We start from the raw sequence: 20,580 nt of genomic DNA on the forward strand, positions 1-20,580 counted from the left end.
AGGAGAGGAAGAATGGATGAAAAAGAAGGAAATATTTTCAGGAGAGATTGTGAAAAGGGCACAAAAATGTTGTTGGGGTAAATTTTGAGGTAGCACTCTGATTATTAATAAATAACTGGAAAATTGGGAGGGCACCTTCGATGCTCTTCTAGTGGTGCATGCGCCAGCCAGAAAAATGGAGCTTCGGGAGCCTCCCGATGGCCCCAGAAAGTCTGTTTGGCGTCAGCAGTGGAAGTTCCTGGTAGGCGCGTCCTTGCACTTGCACCAGGATTGCAGACCTTCGGATGTTCAAGCTCAGTATCAGAACACACACGTCTAACTCCTTTCAGTCAGCCTCCACTAACTGTTACAGAGGAGACAAAACTTTGAGATTTTCTGGCAACCAGCCTACATTTTGCTATTATTTGTAGCATTTTAGTTTTTAACGAAAGAAAGACTTCCCTTTTTTAGCACCTATTATGACCTCAGGTCATCCCTAAGTGCTTTACAGCCAATTAAATGCTTTTCAAGTGTTATCAATTTGTGCACAACGAAGTCCCACAAACAGCAATGAGATAATGACCAGATAATCTGTTTTAGTGATGTTTGTTGAGGGATAAATATTGGCTAGGACACCGGGAGAGCTCCCCTGTTCTTCTTAGAAATACTGCTATGGGATCTTTTACATCCACCTGAGAGGGCAGATGAGGCCTCTGTTTAGTGTCTCATCCAAAAGACACACCTCTGCCAGTGCAGCACTCCCTCGGTACTGCACTGGATTCTCGGCCTAGATTCAAGTCTCTGGAGTGGGGCTTGAACCCACAACCTACCGACTCAAAGATGAGAGTGCTACCAACTGAGTCACGGCTGATATCTAAAAGGGTGTCCTGCTGTTTCAGTGCACCAACCTGGTGCATTGGCGTTTTTGCAGGCTGTTGCAAAGAGTTGTAGGATGTAGGCCCATGCTCAGCCTTTCCCAGCTGACTGACTCGGCTATGGGGAGAAGCTGGGTGGCGGCTAAGCACTTTCCAGCCGAAAGGAAGAAAATAATTAGTGTGTGAATCATCCCTGGTTAATGGCCAACAACTCTGGAACAGCATTGGTGGCAGCTTGGCAGCCAGTCTTGGCTGGGGAATGGTGCACGGGACAGGGAGTCTCAAGAGGAGAATTAACAAAAAAAAGAAAATAACCTGCTACAAACTAATTGAGTTGTACTGGTGAGACTCTCTTCAACGGGCAGTCCAAGATGGGTATTTAGCTAGGTTTCAGTATATTCTGACTGAAGTGTTGATAATCTAGATAGAGATTTTAGTTTGGTATGAGAAAGAAAAGAATGCTTGTGTTCTCAAAAGGTTAATTAATTAATCCAGGATTTCATGGTTTTGGTGTTAAATTGTTTTTTTTTGCAGTTTTCGATATTTGTTCAGATAAAATGTAATTTGAAATATGTCTGTTTATTGTTCAGCTTTAAAAAAAAAAAATTACTTCATTATTTTCACTGTCAATTTTTTACTTAAAGATTCTTTTGTCAGTTGCATGCCAAAAATTCTCTCAGACGAGATTATAAGATTTACCAGTGAGTAACACAGTTTGATGTTAACATGTATGTTTCAACTGTCCTAATGGAAAAGAGACCATTTTCAGCACTTCCATTGTCACCTCTTCCATTTTCACCTCTTCCATTTTCACCTCTTCCATTGTCACCTCTTCCATTGTCTGTGCAGCTTTCCAAATACAACGACAAACTAGGAAAGCTGCAGTTTGCAACTGAAAAACATTGTTTGTACTGCAGGCAAACCTCATCATCACAGACTCACAGAGGCAAAACTTATCATCTTACTGGTGGTTATTTCATCTTTAGCCTCCATCCTTGCTCTTTGCCACAGCCTTTCTTGCTTTATTTTATCAATATGGTCCGTCCTCTTACTAACTTGTTCCTGAATGCCCTTTCTCTCACCACCCCCCTCCCCCGCCCGCATCTTGGTGTGCGGAGTCTATATTTGAATACAGCAATCACGTTTTCTCATGTATTCTTTCTCAGGATCTCAATACTGTGGAACTCATTGACATCCTTAGTCTTCCTTTCCTCCTCAAATCTATCGAATTTTCAAAGTCAAGCTTGGTGTCACTTAAACACTACTTATTCATTTATCACCCCTATTCTAATCTTTTCAACCTTGATAGTGTCCTGTATGAAGGCCATTAGCCCTTCCCCTAAGTACACAAAATATCGAGGTTTGAGAAACTGATTTTCATAACTGACTTTTTGTCAGGACTGGGGGGTAATGTTTGTTTGAAGAAAAATAGGTGATAACAAAACTCTGCTACAACACATTCCTAACTCCTGAGATGGTGTTTTTTGTATGAGGCAACATTGGCCCAGAAATTAGGTTCGGGGGCTTGCCGCGTGTGCAAGCCCCCGATGTGCACTTACCCGGCGCGCCTGCCGTTCTGCTCCCGGGACGCTTGCGATTCCTGTTTTCAGTTGATTACTCCCGGGCAGCGTCTGACGTCACGCCGCCCAGGAGTGCAGCCAGCGCGAAGCCTCGAGCGCGGAGTCTAAGTTAGACACGCCCCTTGAGGTCTCCTTAACATAGGCCACGCCCCCAATTTTTAACACAAGCTGCAAAGCAATTTTACATGCAGAGCAGCATTTTAAATACATTTTTTGTATTTTTTATTAATCTTTAGGTAACTTTTATAAAGTTTTAAATACTTTTACATTATTTTGAAGAATGTAAAGTAGTTTTAAACAGAATTAAAGCGTAGTTATTTTGATGAGCCGGCTGGGATCACGTGGGCACTGGGCAACCAATGGGAGGTTGCAAAAGTTCATTCATGAGTTTGATAGTAAAAACTGTCAAACTCATGAAAACTCAGGGCGCCCAAAACAGCACTTAAACTACAAATAAAAGTTTTTAAAAATCCCACTAAATAAATGAACTATGAATAACTGTAAAAAAACTATTTTAAACAATTAATCAAATTTTTAAAAAAAATAATTTTTTAACAAATTGGGTCTAAAAATACACTTACCTTACTGTAAATTCTTTAAAAATAATAAAGCTGTGGAAAAAATGTTATAATTTTAAGTAATAGACCACATACCTTAAAGAATGAAGTCCTTATGTTTCCAAGGAAAGGCCCTTACACATGCGCAAACCTGTGGAAAAAAAGGAATTTCAGCGCGCACGCGCAGACTCCTGCGCGCACACGTTCGTCCTCTGAAACCTTTGGTTCAGAGGACAGGAAATGCCAGTTTTCCGCGCATGCGCTGTGCATGCTGAAATCCGGCACTTCCAACGGGCCCACGCGTGAGTACCCCGTCCGTACTCACGCGTTGGGACCGGAATTACTGGGCCATTATAATAAAATTGAAAGGAACCAATGAGGTTGTATTTTTGAGCAATCTCTTACAGTTTCGTGCCTCCTTTCTGTACTGCCACAAAGCCCTGTAGTTCTGTCATTTTAGGATTTAAAGCTTATTGAAATGCCACCAATACCACATGGGATTAGATCAGCTAACTCAACACAAACTGAGGATTGAACCAGGGACCCTCCTCATCTGTACATCTCGGTATCATAACAACTGAAAATAACGAGCCCCCGACCAAAAAAAGTCAACCTCCATCTCTCAATTTTTCCTGAGGCATAGCAGTATCAGGCAATCATGTTGAACTAACTTAGCCATATGATGCACTAATGGAAAGTCAGAGCTGAATGATAGGCTAGTGGAAGCTCACCTCACCACTGTCTCTCTGTTGTCAGACTGCTTGTCCGACGATGAGCCGAAATGTCCTCCAATTAAACATTGGGAAGACCAGCGCCATTGTTTTTGGCCCCACCACAAACTCTGTTCAATAGCCACTGATTCCATCCCCCTCCGATGGCACTGTCTCAGGGTGAACCAGACTCTATTCAACCTTGGCGTCCTATTTCACCCTAAGCTGAGCTACTGACCCCATATCCTCTCCATCACAAACAAACTTCAACCTCCGTAATATCACCCGTCTCTGCTCCTGCCTCAGCACAGCTGCTACTGAAAACCTCACTCACTCTAGGCTTGACTATTCCGATGCTGTCTTGGCCAGCCTTCCATCTTCCGCCTTCCATAAACTGGTGCTCATTCAAAACTCCGCTGCCCGCATCCTAACTCGCATCACGTCCCGTTCACCCATCAACTCGCCTCAATTTTAAACATTTCACCCTCATTTTCAAATCCCTTCATGGCCTCACCCCTCCCTATCTTTAACCTGCTCCAGCCCTATGTCCCTCCGAGAACTCCACATTCCTCCAACTCTGGCCTCTTGTGCATTTCCCACTTACTTTGCTACTCCATTTTTGTGTCTGTACCTTCAGCCATCTCGGCCCTAAGCTCTGGAATTCCCTTCAACTTGCTCTCCTTTAAGATGCTCCTTAAAACCTACCTCTTTGACTAGTCACCTGTCCTAATATCTCCTTCCTGTGAAGCGCCTTGGGGATGTTTACTACATTAAAGGTGCTATATAAATTCAAGTTGATGTTGTTGTTGGACTTGTGGCAGTTCAGAGATGTGTGAGGTGGTAGTATGACATTATTGTCTTGTATGCTGATGGTGAGCCCCAGAATAAGAGAATCCATGATTTACACACCTCAGCACTGCAATCAATGTACCTTAAAACTATTTTCAGTTTCTAATATCCAAATGGCTCCCAATTCTTATGCAATATTGTTGCTGTTATTGCTAATTGAGCGATGCACATGCAGTAGACATAAATATGAAACATCTATACCTGCACAGACACAGACCCATACATCGAAGCATAGAATAGCACTGCACAGAAGGAGGCCATTCAGCCCATCAAGCCTGCGCTGGCTCTTTCGAAGAGCAATCCAGTTAGTTCCACTCCCCCGCTCTTTCCCCATATCCCTGCAATTTTTTTCTCCTTCAGCTTTTATCCAATTCCCTTTTGAAGGTTACTATTGAATTTGTATCCCTCACCCTATCGGGCAGTGCATTCCAAATCCTAACCACTCGTTGGGTAAATGTGCATTAACACAAAACTTTTCAAAAAAGCAAGACATTTTTACAAACAATTATTTTTCCAGTTGCAAATATTTTATTCAATAGCTGTCAAAGTTCTGACCCCAATCACGATCATCCCAGATAGTTGTTGTGTCCTTTGTCCCTTAAGAGGCTTAACTGTAGAATAGTTTTAATACTTAACACATCTGCAGTTCTCCTTGTCTTTCATTTCATCTATCACTGCAGTTTACTCATTTATCATTCCCTCAAGTAATTTGGTGCATTGTTTGATGGAAGCTGTAGTGTCCCTTTCTGAGGGTGTGTTTGTCTTGCATGTTTTAATTATAAATTCAAAACCAAACCAGCCAAGAATTGCCTCTTGTGCATTTGAGTTGAGTTGGAAGACGGCTTGTCAGTAAATGTTACATACGAACATGCAAACAATGACGGACAGGTAAAGACCCTCTGCTCCATCCAGCCTCTCCCCCACAATTGTGATACCTTGTGTATCGCAACATATACACTCCACCCCATCTGAAACCATGTCATCTCCTGGGAGAGGCGAAATACCAGATTAAAACCCAGGCCAATTTTGGATGGGGGGGGAAATCTGGGAAATTCCTCTCCGAGCCATCTAGGCGATCGAAACTAGTCCAGGAGATCACTCTGGGCCTGAATTCCCTGCAGTACTTACCTTCTGTAAGAGGTGAGCTCCGCCCCAGCCAGAAACAGAAATGAAAGACTGTGCTGGAAATTCCAGGAATGGGTTAAAGGGATTTCTGCTTTTGAGAATCTCAGAGCATTTTTGTCACAGTGATATGATGATTGGGTTTGATGTGATTGTGTCATTGTGTTACGTATTTGCAAACAAATAAAAAAAACATTGCTAAAGAGATTTTTTTTACAAAGATATGGTCCCTTTAATATCTTCCTGTTGTGCTGCATATTTTTAATCCATCCAAAGCCGCTTAAGAACTATACAGTTGATCCTTGCTTGGTGATGGTGAAAATGGTTGAACCTATTTTTAGTTGCGATTTGGATTCATCACTGATTAAATCACATCCCTGATACAATCTTACTATTTTTGCCCATTTTTTATTGTTATTTTGTCATCCTTTCAGCTTCCACTTCTCAGCTGATGCTTCATTCCTTGTCAGGGCATGCAGGCAGAAAGTAAAGTATTTTTCCCTTAGCCTTGGAGCACTGATTCCAGGCTCTGCCAATATCATATTTGAGCTAGCCACGTGGACTCCTCATTTTACATACCCCCTCCAACGGACTATCTTGGGTCTTAGGTCAGGCCTCTTAGCTACCAGATGACAACCAGTTGGCTGGACCTCCGCTCCCAGTTTTCACTCTCTTCCTGTGTGGAGCTGTTGTCTCCTTCTAATTGCTTTACTGAAGCTGGGAACTCTACATTTGGTTGATTGCAATTGAAATTCCACACCCTATTCCTTTCCAGCACAGCATGTTGGAATATCAGTGTCATGACATCACCAGTTTGTATGCGATTCTTTGCAGCTTCATCCTTAATAAGTTCAAATCTCTCTTAAATAAACCTCTTCTCTGTGGTAAATGGAGGATACCTTACTGGGACCACTCTGTGTACTGTAGGGCAACGAAAAGTGCAAGAAAAGGATGCTGCAACTTTAAAACTGGTGAGAGCCTGTTTAAGGAGGGCATTTTGGCACCGGGACTTCCTTTTAAACATCAAACTGTTGCAAAGAGTTTGATTAACTTGAACTGTGATTAAATTTGATTTCTTTCTTGATTATTTCTGTGTTTCTTTAAAACAGTATGTACTTTTGACATTATCAGAGGTACCAGCTTCAAATGTGTAGGGAATTAATAACGGAGCTGGGGTTATTTGTCTCTGGCCAGTCAGAAGCCTCTGAGCTGCTCCAGGGACCCCCTTGCGGTTTTGAAGCGCTCCCCCATTCCTGAGTTCTGACCCCCCGGACTTATTCGGTGGCGATGTAGACAGAAACAACGTGACTCATGGTTTGGGTGCAAAACAGACCAGTATTTATTGAAAACAAAAGAAAGAAGCAACTTAGAAAAATCAATATAGCTCTTATGCCTGGTACAACACTTTTGCTTAAACGCAGTACACTCAGTGTCCACTAGAGGGCTCCCTACTCAGTGCAACACTGCTTTTATTTTAAATCCAGTACTTTTTACTTAAAAGACCCTTTACTCACTACAGCACCTTAGCTTAGTGGCTTTTACTTAAAAACACAGCACTTTAATACAGTTACTTTAAAACAGCTAACAGCGTTCACCACAGCACTACTTTGCTTGGTGCAACACCCCTTTTAATACAGTTTTAAATACAGTACTTTAAAACAGCTACTCCCTTTTAATACAGTTTTAAATACCGAATCCAGTGTTCACTATAGCACTTCTCTGCTAGGTGCAACACTGTCTTACTTAAATAGGGGAGGAAAAAAACTGACACAATGAGGGAAATCGACTAAAATCACAATTCTAACGAAATTCCCACTTTACTCCCACCCCTATGCCTATCCTAAGTTGCCTTGTGGAAGGCCAGAAAAATCTATGCTCCCCACTGCAATGCCAGCCCCGTGCCCTGCGAACTTAGATCTTCACTGCCCTGAAGTGAAAAACACCCCAGTGTTTTAAAAGTAAACTGCTGGTGTTTCGCTTCCACAGGCAGACTCCCACGCTGTAGAGGCACATGGAGGCAAGGCCAGAGAGAGAGAGAGCTTCTGGGAAGCTATCTTTTATACCCCCATTTGGGGCCCGCCCAGCTCCGGAGGTTTCTGGGCTAAAACTAAAGGGATCCAACTGCCCCGTTGTCCAGTAATGGGTGATTCATCCAAACCCATTCATTTTAAACTGTTCCTTTTCTTAGTTCAAATGTCTCTTCTGTGCTGAGCTTTGAATGTAAAGCTGCAGTTTGGATGTGTCTTCATTGTGTGTGATGGGCTATTGAACCATTTCCATTCATCCTGATGGGTTTTGAATGGAGCTGTATTACTATGTAAACAGCTTGGGAGGAGTGCAAACAGAAGGCCATTGTTCTGTGGTCACCCGAAACTGCAGTCTGAAGTGGATAATCCCTTGTGTACACAAAGTAGCTGTTCCTGTAAACAAACATCGATTGTCTCTGCAGGGAGGGAACTCCCCGAACTGCCTTTGATTGGCGTTTAGTCAGCCATCTTTGATCCTCCTTTTTCATGTCGATTGTCTCTGTGTCCTGACACGAGGTCGGGCAGCCATCTTTCATCACCCCTTTTTCACAGACACACACACAAGCTGCTTCCAAGTCCTTTTGTCTTTGGCCATGCGGTCTGACGGCCATTTTTATCCCTGGAAATTTAAAGGCACATCACCCAGGGATTCTTTAATCAAAAAAATTAATCTTCAGAACTGTAAATTATTGCGAATTCTTACAAAGGTTTACTGATTCTGACCATGAGGGAGCTGCATTAACATTAATTGAATGTTACTAATGCAGCTCTGCCGTAGATACCTTCTTGTGTTCAGTGATGTCAGTCGCGCCTGTAAGCAGATCCCGTGTCTCTTGCGTACACTGCTCAATATCTATTTACAGAATATGTTCGCCACGGTGAACAATATATCTCCTTGCCATACGAACTGGATATTATGTCTTTTGCATGTGCCCTCAACTGTACTTCTCTAAACTTTTCGAAAGTGGTTCGAAGAAACTCTTGGTAAGACGAGGCAAAATATGAATTGTTAAGCCGTGTTATTTCACAGGCAACAAGTGAACATACAGCGCAACAATTCTGATCAGACTCACTTAATTCAATCAGTGCTTCTTGTGAGCCTGACCAAAGCTTGCGCTTGCAGCTTTCTGTTTAAAAGCTGACTGTGCGTGTCTCTGCCTCGGCTGCTTTTTCTTCCACCACAATGAGATCTTGGTGTAATGTATGTTTAAAAATGTTATTTAAGAACTAAATTTAGCTTAATGATAGCATTTTTAACATATGCTGTACAAGGTCGCCCTGTGGTGGAAGCTAACTGCCCATGCCCCCAAAAGCAGAATCCACCAGTCTAACTTGGAAGTGATCTCTGTTGAGTTCAAATGAATTGTGTTATCACAGCATGAGTATGAGTGTGAACGATTGTTGGAATGTCCAATTATCTTTCATTGTTTCAGGATGCTGGTTCAGTCATCCTGTTAGAAACTTAATCTGTACCTGCCAGCCCTGCTGTCCTGTAAGTTTAACCCCTTGAGAGTTAGGTTTAACTGATTTGTAACATTTTTAACATATATTACACCAAGGTCTCACCTTGATGGCAAAACCTGAAATGTGACAATCTCCCTGTGTGTGTCACACACGAGAAAGGCCGACAACCCCTGCCGTGGGCCCATAACCAGGGATTCAATTGGTGTGAGGTGTTTCTCAATTACGCACACAGGCTAATAAATTGCATATTGTTTGCAGTCTTTGGCGATGTAGCAGATTTTCCAGGTTCAGCTTCATTTATATAATTTAGGTGGACCTCATTGCAAAGCAGGCCTGGGGAAGAGTGAAAATCACTGCTGCAAGCCTTAGTTGCATTTAGGAGCGTGTGCTCCAGGACAGCCCAAGACAAGATGAGAGTTACTTTAAAAAAAAAATTGAAAATCCTAGACAGCATCCCTTTTAGAAGGATTTAAATTTTAAACTACCGCCTGTTCGCCATAATAGCACTGTATCGCAGGAAGGCATGGCATTTCAAGCATCCAGCAATGCTGTGGCATAGGTGAGAGCAAACACCATCTGATCTTTTCCCATCATTAACCTTTCGGGCATCACTTCCTGTGACCCACAGGGAATGGCAGAGCGGCACTCTGTCCACCGGAGTCATACTATGAAATTGGCCTCGTAACTGCAGCAAAATATTCCCCTGATGCTATCATTGCCACTCACTGTTCAAACAAAATATTAAGACAAATTTAGCAGAAATGACAGAATCAAATCAAAGTGAATCTCTGTTCTTCTTAACTGGCTGTTTCTTAAAAGCGATTCTTATGGTGAGAATCTATGTTTAAGGTACAAACAGCTGAATTGAGCAAACCCCTCCTGGTGATATTTGGAGCAGTTTCTCACTGAGCTGCAAACACCACACAGATAGCAGAACTTCGAAAGGTCTGATTTTCCATTCATTGAACTCCTTTTCATTTTCTAGATCCTATTGAAATACTTTTAGAGAATGTATTTTGAAACAAATATGAGAATCGTATTAACTTATTTGTGGTTAATATTGTTAGTATGAAATGATTGGTGTATCTGAACTTGATGGCTATTTTTGCTGAAAATGTCACCTTGACTGTTTAAAATAAGGTTGTTACTTTTTCTGTCTATAGTGATATACCTAGAATTCCGGAGAGTTCCCATCCTCCTTTGGAGTCTAGTAAGTATTTAAAAGAAAATTAAATATTTGGCTTTTTAAACCCTGAGTGTCTGCATTTCATTAGTCCCATTTATTACCCCTAAATTAGTGGGTGTCATTTGCTGTACTGCCCAGAAAAAGAGGGCTGACTACCTATAGGAACAATCTCGCATAACGTCATTTAGATCCACTGTTACATTGTCTTTCTACAATTTGAAGTAAAGGGGCAGACAAAATAAAAGTGTCAACTTTTAAAATTTGGCAAAATAGTTCCAGTTCTCGAAGATTCACCTTACCCAGGTTTCTGTTCTTGCAGGACAGGGGTACATGTTAGTTAGAGAGGCAAGTTTGTAATTGTTGAGTTTGTATTGTGCCAAGGCTCTACTTGATTAACAGAAGAAGAGTTCTTTTCATTGTTCAGTGATGAGTATTAATGGTACACCACTGCTGTACAATTCATGAGTTTGTTGCCAGCAGAATTCCTGATATGGGAGCAGTGGCACAGAGTAATAATCTGCACATGATTTTCACCAAATGGTTGATCTGTGTCTGCAGCACTGATAGGTGAGGTGCTCACACACCACTCTCTGGGATAGTTCTCTGAAACTCTGCTACTTAACCCATAGACTGTAATTTACTCATCTTGTGATGTTCCCTTGCACTTGTGCCTTCAGTAAAGGTTCAGATGCTCAAAAAATGCAAGTTGCTCAGCAATATTTATTGACGATGAATTTAAGGATTCTTTTTACTCTTAAGTATAATGGGGTGTTTGCAATCACTTCTAAAATTGAACTGTTGTTCTAGGTTTCACTGTTAGACACTGCACAGAGTTTAAATCTGATAGAGCAGCAATAGAGAGAAATCGATTAGAAAAAATACAAGAAGAATGAATACAGTGAGAGCGATTAAATATAAAGAGGGATAAGCACAGTTGTTGATGGACAGTATGATGATGCCTTGTTCCAGAACTCCAATCCATAGGTTTGTGTTGGGAATAGGTTCTGGATGATTTTCTTCCTCCACCTTCCCAGGGGACAATCTGTGGTAAAGCTACCTCACCTGTCATCTTCATGGGCCTGCTGCTTAGTGTCTCTCTGATCTTGTATATTGCTGCACACATGCACACCTACGTGTGTGTATATTAGTGTACAGAGAGAGAATGTAATAGGTACAAGGATAGTGAGCATTAACAAAACATTGATGAGTAACCCTGGTTTAAGGAGTGTGGTGTCATATAGTTGGTGTAATAATAAGTAACATAGCTTTAATAATAAGTTTCAAGAATGAGTTTTACCATCAGCAACCCTTTTAAACATCAAGGTTATAAAGAATTATCATAAAAGTAATGGTTCTCAATTTCCTCTGGTCTTACTCCTCCATTGTAAATGAGGCTTCCACTCACCAATTAGTTGCCCCCCTGACTCTGTCCCACTTCCCAGGAGAGAATAGGAAGGGTGACCAAATGCTTGGACAAAGAGATGCATTTCACAAAATGCCTTAAAGGTAGAGAAGGAGGTGGAGAGATGGGGGAGTTTAGGGAGAGGATTTCAGGGCCTAGATGACTGAAGGCACGACCCTAATGGTGGGGCAAAAGGAAGGAGGGGGGTGCACAAGAGGTTGTAGTCAGAGGCACAGGGAGTTCAGGGGAAGGAATTGTAAAGGTGGAGGAGTTACAAAGGTAGGGAGGGTCAAGGCTCTGGAGGGATTTAAACACAACAATGAGAATTTTAAATTTGAACTATTGGAGTCAGTATAGGCAAGCAGGTGTGTTGGATAAACGTGACATAGTGCAGGTTCGGATACTTGCAGTGGTGTTTTGGATGATCTGAAGTGGAAGTTTTGATGAGAGACAAAAGCAATAGGGACCCGGTGTAGTTGGAGAGTAAATTTGGCTCCAGTATCTTTCTGTTCTCTTCCAAATACTGCTTTTCGATTTCTTTGAGTACAATATATAATTCCAAATTTACATAAAGTTCATTATTATATTGGCAACTTTAAAACATTTATTTTCTCCCCCCCGCCCCCCCCCCCCCCCAACACCATTAAATTAGGCGCAGGTTTCTGCTGTGGGCTGATACCCATTAGGGATTGTTTTGGCACTGCCCAAACTCATTTCACGTAGGACCCTTACAGCCAACATCCCCTTACTCTGGGCTGCATTTAATTCTAGGTGTTAGAGATGAAAGACTAGTCTCTAACCCACTGCATCACCAAGTCTCTATGATTTATTTATACCTAAGTTGTATAACGTACTGTATGTTATGGCCAGCTGATAAATGATATTTTGAGAGGTGAAGCATATCTCACTTGTGGAATAAAGACATTAATTTATTTCCTGGCTGTGAATTAATATAATTATTTTGTGTAACTGGCAATAACTTGAGATTTATTCATGAGAGCATTAATATTCATGGAGCTTTGAATTACCAAATTCAATAAATATTATAAATGTTGATTTAAATTTGCATTAGCAATACAATACTTTTACGTATTACAAGTATCTGCACATAATAACAAAAGTGCTTTGAGTAAATGTTGTTTTACTATTTACAGGTTCAAGTTCCTTTGAATCACAGAAGATGGAACGACCATGCATTTCAGTCATTTCTCCCACTAGCCCTGGAGCTCTGAAAGATGCCCCTCAGGTCCTACCTGGACAGCTTTCAGTGAGTAAAATAATAAAGCAAGCAGGAGTAAACAGATTTGTTGGGAGGAATGCTGCCCCCTTTTGCCTTATTCTGCCTCCTTTTGCCTTATTCTGCCGCCTTTTGCCTTATTCTGCCGCCTTTTGCCTTATTCTGCCACCTTTTGCGTTATTCTGCCGCCTTTTGCCTTATTCTGCCGCCTTTTGCCTTATTCTGCCGCCTTTTGCCTTATTCTGCCGCCTTTTTCAGTTGAAGTATATATATTTTAGTAACAAATTTTCATAAATGAAACTAAAAAATGTGACTGGGTAACATTTCCTCTTTCTCGTTTGATTGTTCAATAATCATGTGGGTGGAACGTTAGACAGGTTCCATTACAGGCACGCAGTATTTCAAGCCTGATTTTTCCTCGTAACCCAATGCCCAAGCACAAAGAGGAAAATCTAGCCTGTGATTGGTCATTTTTTCTTCATGTATTTCATTACAAGAATCATTTATTCTGTTTAATGAGTGTGTTGTTATCCATTGGTGCACACATAAATGCATATAGAGTGGATGGTTGGTGAAGTACTGTGGGGCTGTGTATGATACTTACTTTGTTATAAGCCATTACAGGTATTAGTGGTTGGCATACTTGTCCACATACAAGCCCAAAGCAATGTTGAGCCTCCTCAATACATAGGTCTATTTAGTCCTGAAATTATCCACTATCCTGGATAATACAAAATTATTTAAGTTTCAAAGCAAAGGGTGAATTTACGTACAGGTGAGCACATGTCTTGGAATGAAGGACAGGGAAGGGTGAAACTGGAGACAGATCATCATCACCATGTAAGCTACAAGAAAATAATTTGCATTTGTTGATGTAAGGTTTATCTGGAGCAGATGTGTCTATAAACAAATGAATAACCTAATGGAGGAAAAGGATCAATAAAAAAGTGGCATTTATATTAAAAGGTTGTCTTGTCGCTAATACTTGTTTTTTGTTACTGGTGAATGATTCTAGTGTTGAAAATATGATACAGATCCTTCCTCTACTTTCATTGCTTCAACAACATAAAAATAAAAAAACACAGTATGATTACAGGAAACCAAAGTACCCCCCACCCTCCCAACATGTTTGCATGGAGAATCTTTTATTTATTGTCCCAATACCAGTGCGCTACCCTCACTTACCCATGTTACTGTGTTGTCTTCAACTTCAAAAATCAATATAAATTGCAAAGCAAATGTTCCCTCTGTTCCAATCAAGGGTATTTAATCTGACTGCAGCATGGAATCCACTGATGTTTCAAAGATAAGATTGTAGTTATGTGGCACAGACTGTGGAGGAAGAAATATGTAGGCAAATCTACGAGGTGAGTAACAGGCATAGAACAATAATCATGGGAGATTTCAACTATCCCCAAATAAACTGGCAGGAAGAAGTAGCAAAAGGTTAAAAATGGAATGGAGTTTTTTCAGTGTATTCAGGACTCCTTTCTCACTCAGTACGTAAGTCCAACAAGAAAAGAATCACTGTTGGATCTTGTAATAGGTAATGAACCAGAACAGACAGGAGAAGTAAGAGTAGGAGAGCATCTTAATAGTAGTGATCACAACATAATAAGGTTCAAGATTAGGATCAAGAATGACATAAGTAGGATAAAGACTAAGGTAATAGATTAGAAAATAGAAAATTATGAGCAAATGAGAATGAAACTAAAGAAGGTAAACTGGGAGAAAATCTTGAAAAGCAAAAGAGTCAGAAAAACAGTGGGGAATCTTTAAAAGGGTAATCAATAGAGTTGAAGAGAAATGTATTCCACTATAAAAGCCAAAAACAAGCTAGCTAATTATGGGGCACCGTGGATGAATAAAGAACTAAAGGGAAAATTGAATCTAAAGAGGAAGACAAATAAGAAGTACTTAGATACTAAAGGAGAGGAGGACACAAGGGAATACAAAGAACTTGGGACAGAAGTTAAAAAATCCATCAGGAAGGGAAAGAGAAACTGCAAAATCAAATCATCAGGGAATATACAAAGAAACAATAAAGTGTTCTATCAGCACATAAATAACAAAAGGAAAATTTAAAGTAGGGATAGGGCTACTAAAGGATGAGCAAGATAAATTCGCAGGTAATGACAGAGAAATGGCAGAAGTATTGAATAACTACTTTGCCTCAGTTTTCATTAAAGAAGATAATGAAATAGACACTTCACTAGAGGATGAACTTAAAGGAATATTAATACAGTTGGGATAGAAAGGGAGAAAATATTGACAAGCTAGCAAAATTAAAAGGATAAGACCTCAGGTTTGGATGGTATGCACCAACACATACTCAAGGAAACAAGGGAGGAGATGGCAGAGGCAATAGAAGAGGGGTTGGTGTCAGAGGACTGATGGACAGCTAATGTTTCCTATATACAAAAAAGGAGATAGAACAAAACCTGGGATCTATAGACTAGTCAGTTTAATGTCAGTGATAGGAAAGATACTGGAATCCATACTAAAAAGTGCTAGAAGAGCATCTGGAGACAGAACATATGATAAAAAAGTTATCATGGATTCCAAAAGGCTAACTCATACTTAACCTGACAGTATACTTTGAAGAGGTAACGGAAAGAGTAGACGCGGGTAATGCAGTAGATGTCATATACCTTTTCAAAAGGCTTTCGATAAGGTACCAAGTGGTAGGCTCATGACTAAAATTAGGGCATGTGGAGTCAGGGGACAAATAGCTGAACATAGGAGCAGGAGTAGGCTATTCAGCTCCTTGAGCCTGTTTTGCCATTCGATGAGATCATGGCTGACCTGTGATCTAACTCCATATACCTGCCTTTGGCCCATATCCCTTAATACCTTTGGTTAACCAAAAGCTATCAATCTCCAATTTAACATTAACAATTGATCTAGCATCAATTGCCGTTTGCGGAAGAGAGTTCCAAACTTCTACCACCCTTTGTGTGTAGAAGTGTTTCTTAATTTCACTCCTGAAAGGCCTGGCACTAATTTTTAGGTTATGTCCCCTAGTCCTAGAATCCCTAGCCAGCGGAAATAGTTTCTCTCTATCTACCCTATCTGTTCCCCTTAATATCCTGAAAACTTCGATCAGATCACCCCTTAACCTTCTAAATTCTAGGGAATACAACCCTAATTTGTGTAATCTCTCCTCATAACTTAACCCTTGAAGTCCGGGTATCATTCTGGTAAACCTACGCTGCACTCCCTCCAAGGCCAATATATCCTTCCTAAGGTGTGGTGCCCGGAACTGTTCACAGTAGCCCGGGTGTGGTCTAACCAGGGTTTTGTATAGCTGCAGCATAACTTCTGCCCCCTTGTACTGAAGTCCTCTAGATATAAAGGACAGCATTCCATTAACCTTTTTGATTATTTTCTGTACCTGTTCATGACAATTTAATGATCTATGTACCTGGACCCCAAGTCTCTTTGGACCTCCACTAGTTTTAGCTTTTCACCATTTAGAAAGTACCCTGTTCTATCCTTTTTAGGTCCAAAGTGGATGACCTCTCATTTGCTTACATTGAAATCCATTTGCCACAGTTTTGCCCATTCAATTAATCTATCAATATCCCCTTGTAATTTTATGCTTTCATCCACATTGCCTACAGTGCTGCCTATCTTTGTGTCATCGGCAAATTTGGATATATGACTTTCTATACCATCATCTAAGTCGTTAATAAATATTGTGAATAGTTGAGGCCCCAACATAGATCCCTGCGGGACACCACTAGTCACATTCTGCCAATTTGAGTACCTACCCATTATTCCTACTCTCTGTCTCAGCCAATTTCCTAAACAGGCCAATAATTTGCCCTCAACTCTGTGGCCTTCTACCTTAGATAACAGTCTCTTATGTGGGACTTTATCAAATGCCTTCTGGAAGTCCATATAAATAACATCCATAGCCATTCCCCTGTCCACTACTTTAGTCACTTCTTCAAAAAATTCAATCGGGTTTGTCAGACATGACCATGACCTACCTTTCACAAATCCATGCTGGCTCTTTCTGATCAACTGAACATTTTCATGGTGTTCAGTTACCCTATCCTTAATTATAGCCTCTAGCAATTTCCCAACAACAGATGTTAGGCTAACTGGTCTATAATTCCCTGGTTTCCCTCTCTCACCATTCTTAAAAAGCGGAGTGACATGTGCAATTTTCCAATATAAAGAGACGGTTCCTGAATCTAGAGAACTTTGGAAGATAATAGTTAGGGCATCTGCAATGTGCTCACCTACTCCCTTTAAACCCTGGGATGGAAACCATCTGGCCCTGGGGATTTGTCACTCTTTAGTGCCATTATTTTCATTATTACTTTTATTTTACTTACGTTAATTTTAATGAGTCCTTGTCCCCAATTCAATATTAGTTTCTTTGGGATTTCAGGCATGCTGTCCTCTTATACAGTAATGGATAGCAAATTGGCTAAAAAAAATAGAAACCAGAGAGTAGGGGTAAAGGATAGTTATTCATATTGGAGGAAGGTAGATAGCGGTGTTCCACTAGGATCAGTACTGGGACCACTGTTATCCATAATTTACATTAATGATTTGGGTTAGGAACAAGTAAAATTTGCAGATGGTACCAAACTTTGGGGTGTAGCTAACACTGAGGAAGAATGCAACATAATACAAGAGGAGATTAGAAAACTTGCAAACTGGGCAATTAGTGTCAAATGGACTTTAGCATAAATAAATGTGAAGTGATGCACTTTGGTAGGAGAAATAGAAACATCACCTACACCTTAGAAAATAAGAAACTGAATGGGGTAGAAGAGCAAAGGGATCAAGGGATACAGGTGAACAAATCATTAAAAAACAGCATCGCAGGTCAGCAAAGCAATTAAAAATGCTAACAAAGCACTGGGATTTATTTATCTGGGTATAGAATTCAAAAAGTGAAGTTATGTTAAATTTGTGTAGGACCCTGATCAGTCTGCACTTGAGTACTGTGCACAGTTCTGGTCTCCAGATTATAAAAAGGACATAGAAGCACTGGAGAAAGTGTAAAACAGATTTACACGGATGGTACCAGATGTGAGAGATTAAAGCTATCAAGAAAGATTGAGCAGATTGGGGCTTTTTTCTTTAGAAAAGAAAAGACTTAGAGGTGACCTGCTAGATGTCTTTAAAATTATGGATGGGTTGAACAGGGCAGCTGTGGGGAGAATGTTTCCACTTGTGGGAGAATCCAAAACTAGGGGTCATAAATAAGTTACTAATAAATCCAATAAAGAAATAAGGAGAAATGTCTTTACTCAGAGAGTGGTTAGAATGTGGAACTCGCTACCACAGGAAGTGGTTGAGGTAAATAGCTTAGATGCTTTCAAAAGGAAACTAGATGAGTACGTGAGAGAAAAGGGAATAGAAAGATATGCTGAAAGGCTGAGATGAGGCAGATGGAATGGGAGGAGGCTCATGTGGAGCATAAATAGCACAGACTAGTTGGGCCGAATGGCCTGTTTCTGTGCTGTATATTCTATGTAATTTATTAGAGTGCTAGGTTGTGGGTTTGGAGTCCTGGAATGTGCTGAGCTTAAGTTATGCACTTCTCCATGATGATGGTGAGAGAGGCGGGGGAGGGAATCGGAGGAAAAGTCACATTAGACAACCATCAGGCAGCTGATAGAAATTGGTCACAGTTGTCACTGGCCTGGGGTGTGAGAAGACTTATTTGTCCATACTACAGCATGAATCGGTGCATTGAGAAAAGGAGAAAATGTCTCGTATATAATACGGTGTGGAGATGCCGGTTGGACTGGGGTGGACAAATGTAAGAAGTCACACAACACCAGGTTATAGTCCAACAGTTTTATTTGAAATCACTTCACCTGACGAAGGAGCAGCGCTCCGAAAGCTTGTGATTTCAAATAAAACTGTTGGACTATAACCTGGTGTTGTGTGACTTCTTACATTCGTATATAATACATCTGGTACTGAACTCATGTTAAGTACTGAATGCTTGCTGCCTGCTTCGAGACAATGGAATTCATGCTGTCTGCTAATTAACACGATTGAAGTGCTGAGCCCAGTGCAGAAAACTGCTGGTTGGCTCAGCGCTCAGCAAGGGTCCCAATTTCGTGGGAAGTGTGATCTCTATTTAAAGGTAGCCTGCAGTGTGAAACACAGTCTGCACTTCTTAAAGGGGAGGTGCTTTCTGAAAGAAACACCTCATTGTTAGCGTAACAAAGGAAACTAGAAGGTACCTATGACACAACAGGGCAGAGAAAGGGCACCTCGGTTCTCCGACGCGGCACTGGAGGCCTTAGTGCAGGGTTTCGAAGGAGGAGTCGGGATCCGCAGGGGGCCAGGAGGCCCTCCAAACTGACTGCAAAAAGGCAGTGGAAGCAGATTGCTGAAGCGGTCAGTGCCATCAAACTTCCCCCAGGACCTGGATACAGTGCCGAAAGAAGTTTAATGACCTCATACGAGTGGTCAAGGTCAGTGAATGCATCTTGAAATGCCATATCCCAACAACTGCACCACCAGCCTCACACACTGCTCAATGCATCACAACCCCATCACTCATCTACCAACAATCTCTATCAATCACAACTCATAACTCACAATCATAGCTTCACCTCACCCTCACACACTTACCACTGTTGCAAGGCTCACACCCACATTTCACACTTTGCACACAATGCCAGATATTCAACTATGACAGGCACATCAAACAAGCACATCACACCATCCTCACTGACACGCTTCCCTTTATCTTGCAGGCCAAGGTGGTGCATAACTGGCACCAGCAGCAGCTAACAGGCCGGGGACAGGCACGGCTGCAGAACCTGACAATGCTGGAAATCATTACAGGGGCTGTCACTGGGGCTGTGGCGATTGGTGAGACTGAAAGCATTGATGATGACAGTATTCTCATATCTAATCCTCCTTCTCACATCCCACTTCCCCCTCATCCTACAATCTCTTCTCACTTACAAGCTGCATATCACATGGTGTAAGCATGCACATCTTGCTTTCCCCTCCACTCGCCACAACCCGACCCTTGTGCCTTTCTCCTTTCAGATACCCAAGAAGTCCAACCAGCCCAGCCTGTGCAGGAAGAGCAAGAGGAGGAGAGTGATAGAGAAGAAGAGACACCGTCACTCGATCTGACACTCGCAGGCACTAGCTCCGAAAGCACTGTGCATACTTTAGAGGATAATATGGAGGCAGGATCTGCATGTGGTGCGTCACTGGGCACGAGTGACCTGCAGCCAGGGCAGGGGGAAAGGTTAGCACAGGTGCCAACTCCCTGGAGGGCGAGGTCACACATGAATTCTGCTGCAGAGGAGTCAGATGAAGACTTTGATGGGGCATCCTTCAGAAGAAGGGTGATGGGCATGCACACAGAAATGCTTGGTGCATTGGCAGACCTGCTGGAGAGCCTGTTGTCACTGTTGAGGGGAATGGAGGAGTCCGGCTCCAACCTTGCACAGGGTTTTGCGCAGAGCTTGGAGCTCATGATTTCCAGGATGGAAGCGATGGGCAATTCCATTAGAGCACTTGTGGACCCAACCATGATGCAGAGTCTGATGGCCGATGTCTCAGCTTCCATTGCAGCACAAGCGGAAGTG

At 41.6% G+C, this 20,580-nt stretch overlaps 1 protein-coding gene across 16 annotated transcripts in view; it reads left to right on the plus strand.

Annotated features, from left to right (window-relative positions):
* rims1a (regulating synaptic membrane exocytosis 1a) overlaps positions 1–20,580 on the plus strand; it is a 1,194,810-nt gene that overhangs the window by 812,987 nt on the left and 361,243 nt on the right. For all 16 annotated transcript variants that reach the window (XM_085996611.1, XM_085996612.1, XM_085996615.1 and 13 more), the window contains 2 exons: positions 10,327–10,373; positions 12,906–13,018. In XM_085996611.1, coding sequence (XP_085852737.1) covers positions 10,327–10,373; positions 12,906–13,018 — 160 coding nt within the window. The remainder of the gene's footprint in view (positions 1–10,326; positions 10,374–12,905; positions 13,019–20,580) is intronic.

Source organism: Somniosus microcephalus, chromosome 9 (genome assembly GCF_052327205.1).
Source record: "Somniosus microcephalus isolate GS21.2 chromosome 9, FLI_Smic_1.0, whole genome shotgun sequence".
Classification (NCBI taxonomy): Eukaryota; Metazoa; Chordata; class Chondrichthyes; order Squaliformes; family Somniosidae; genus Somniosus; species Somniosus microcephalus.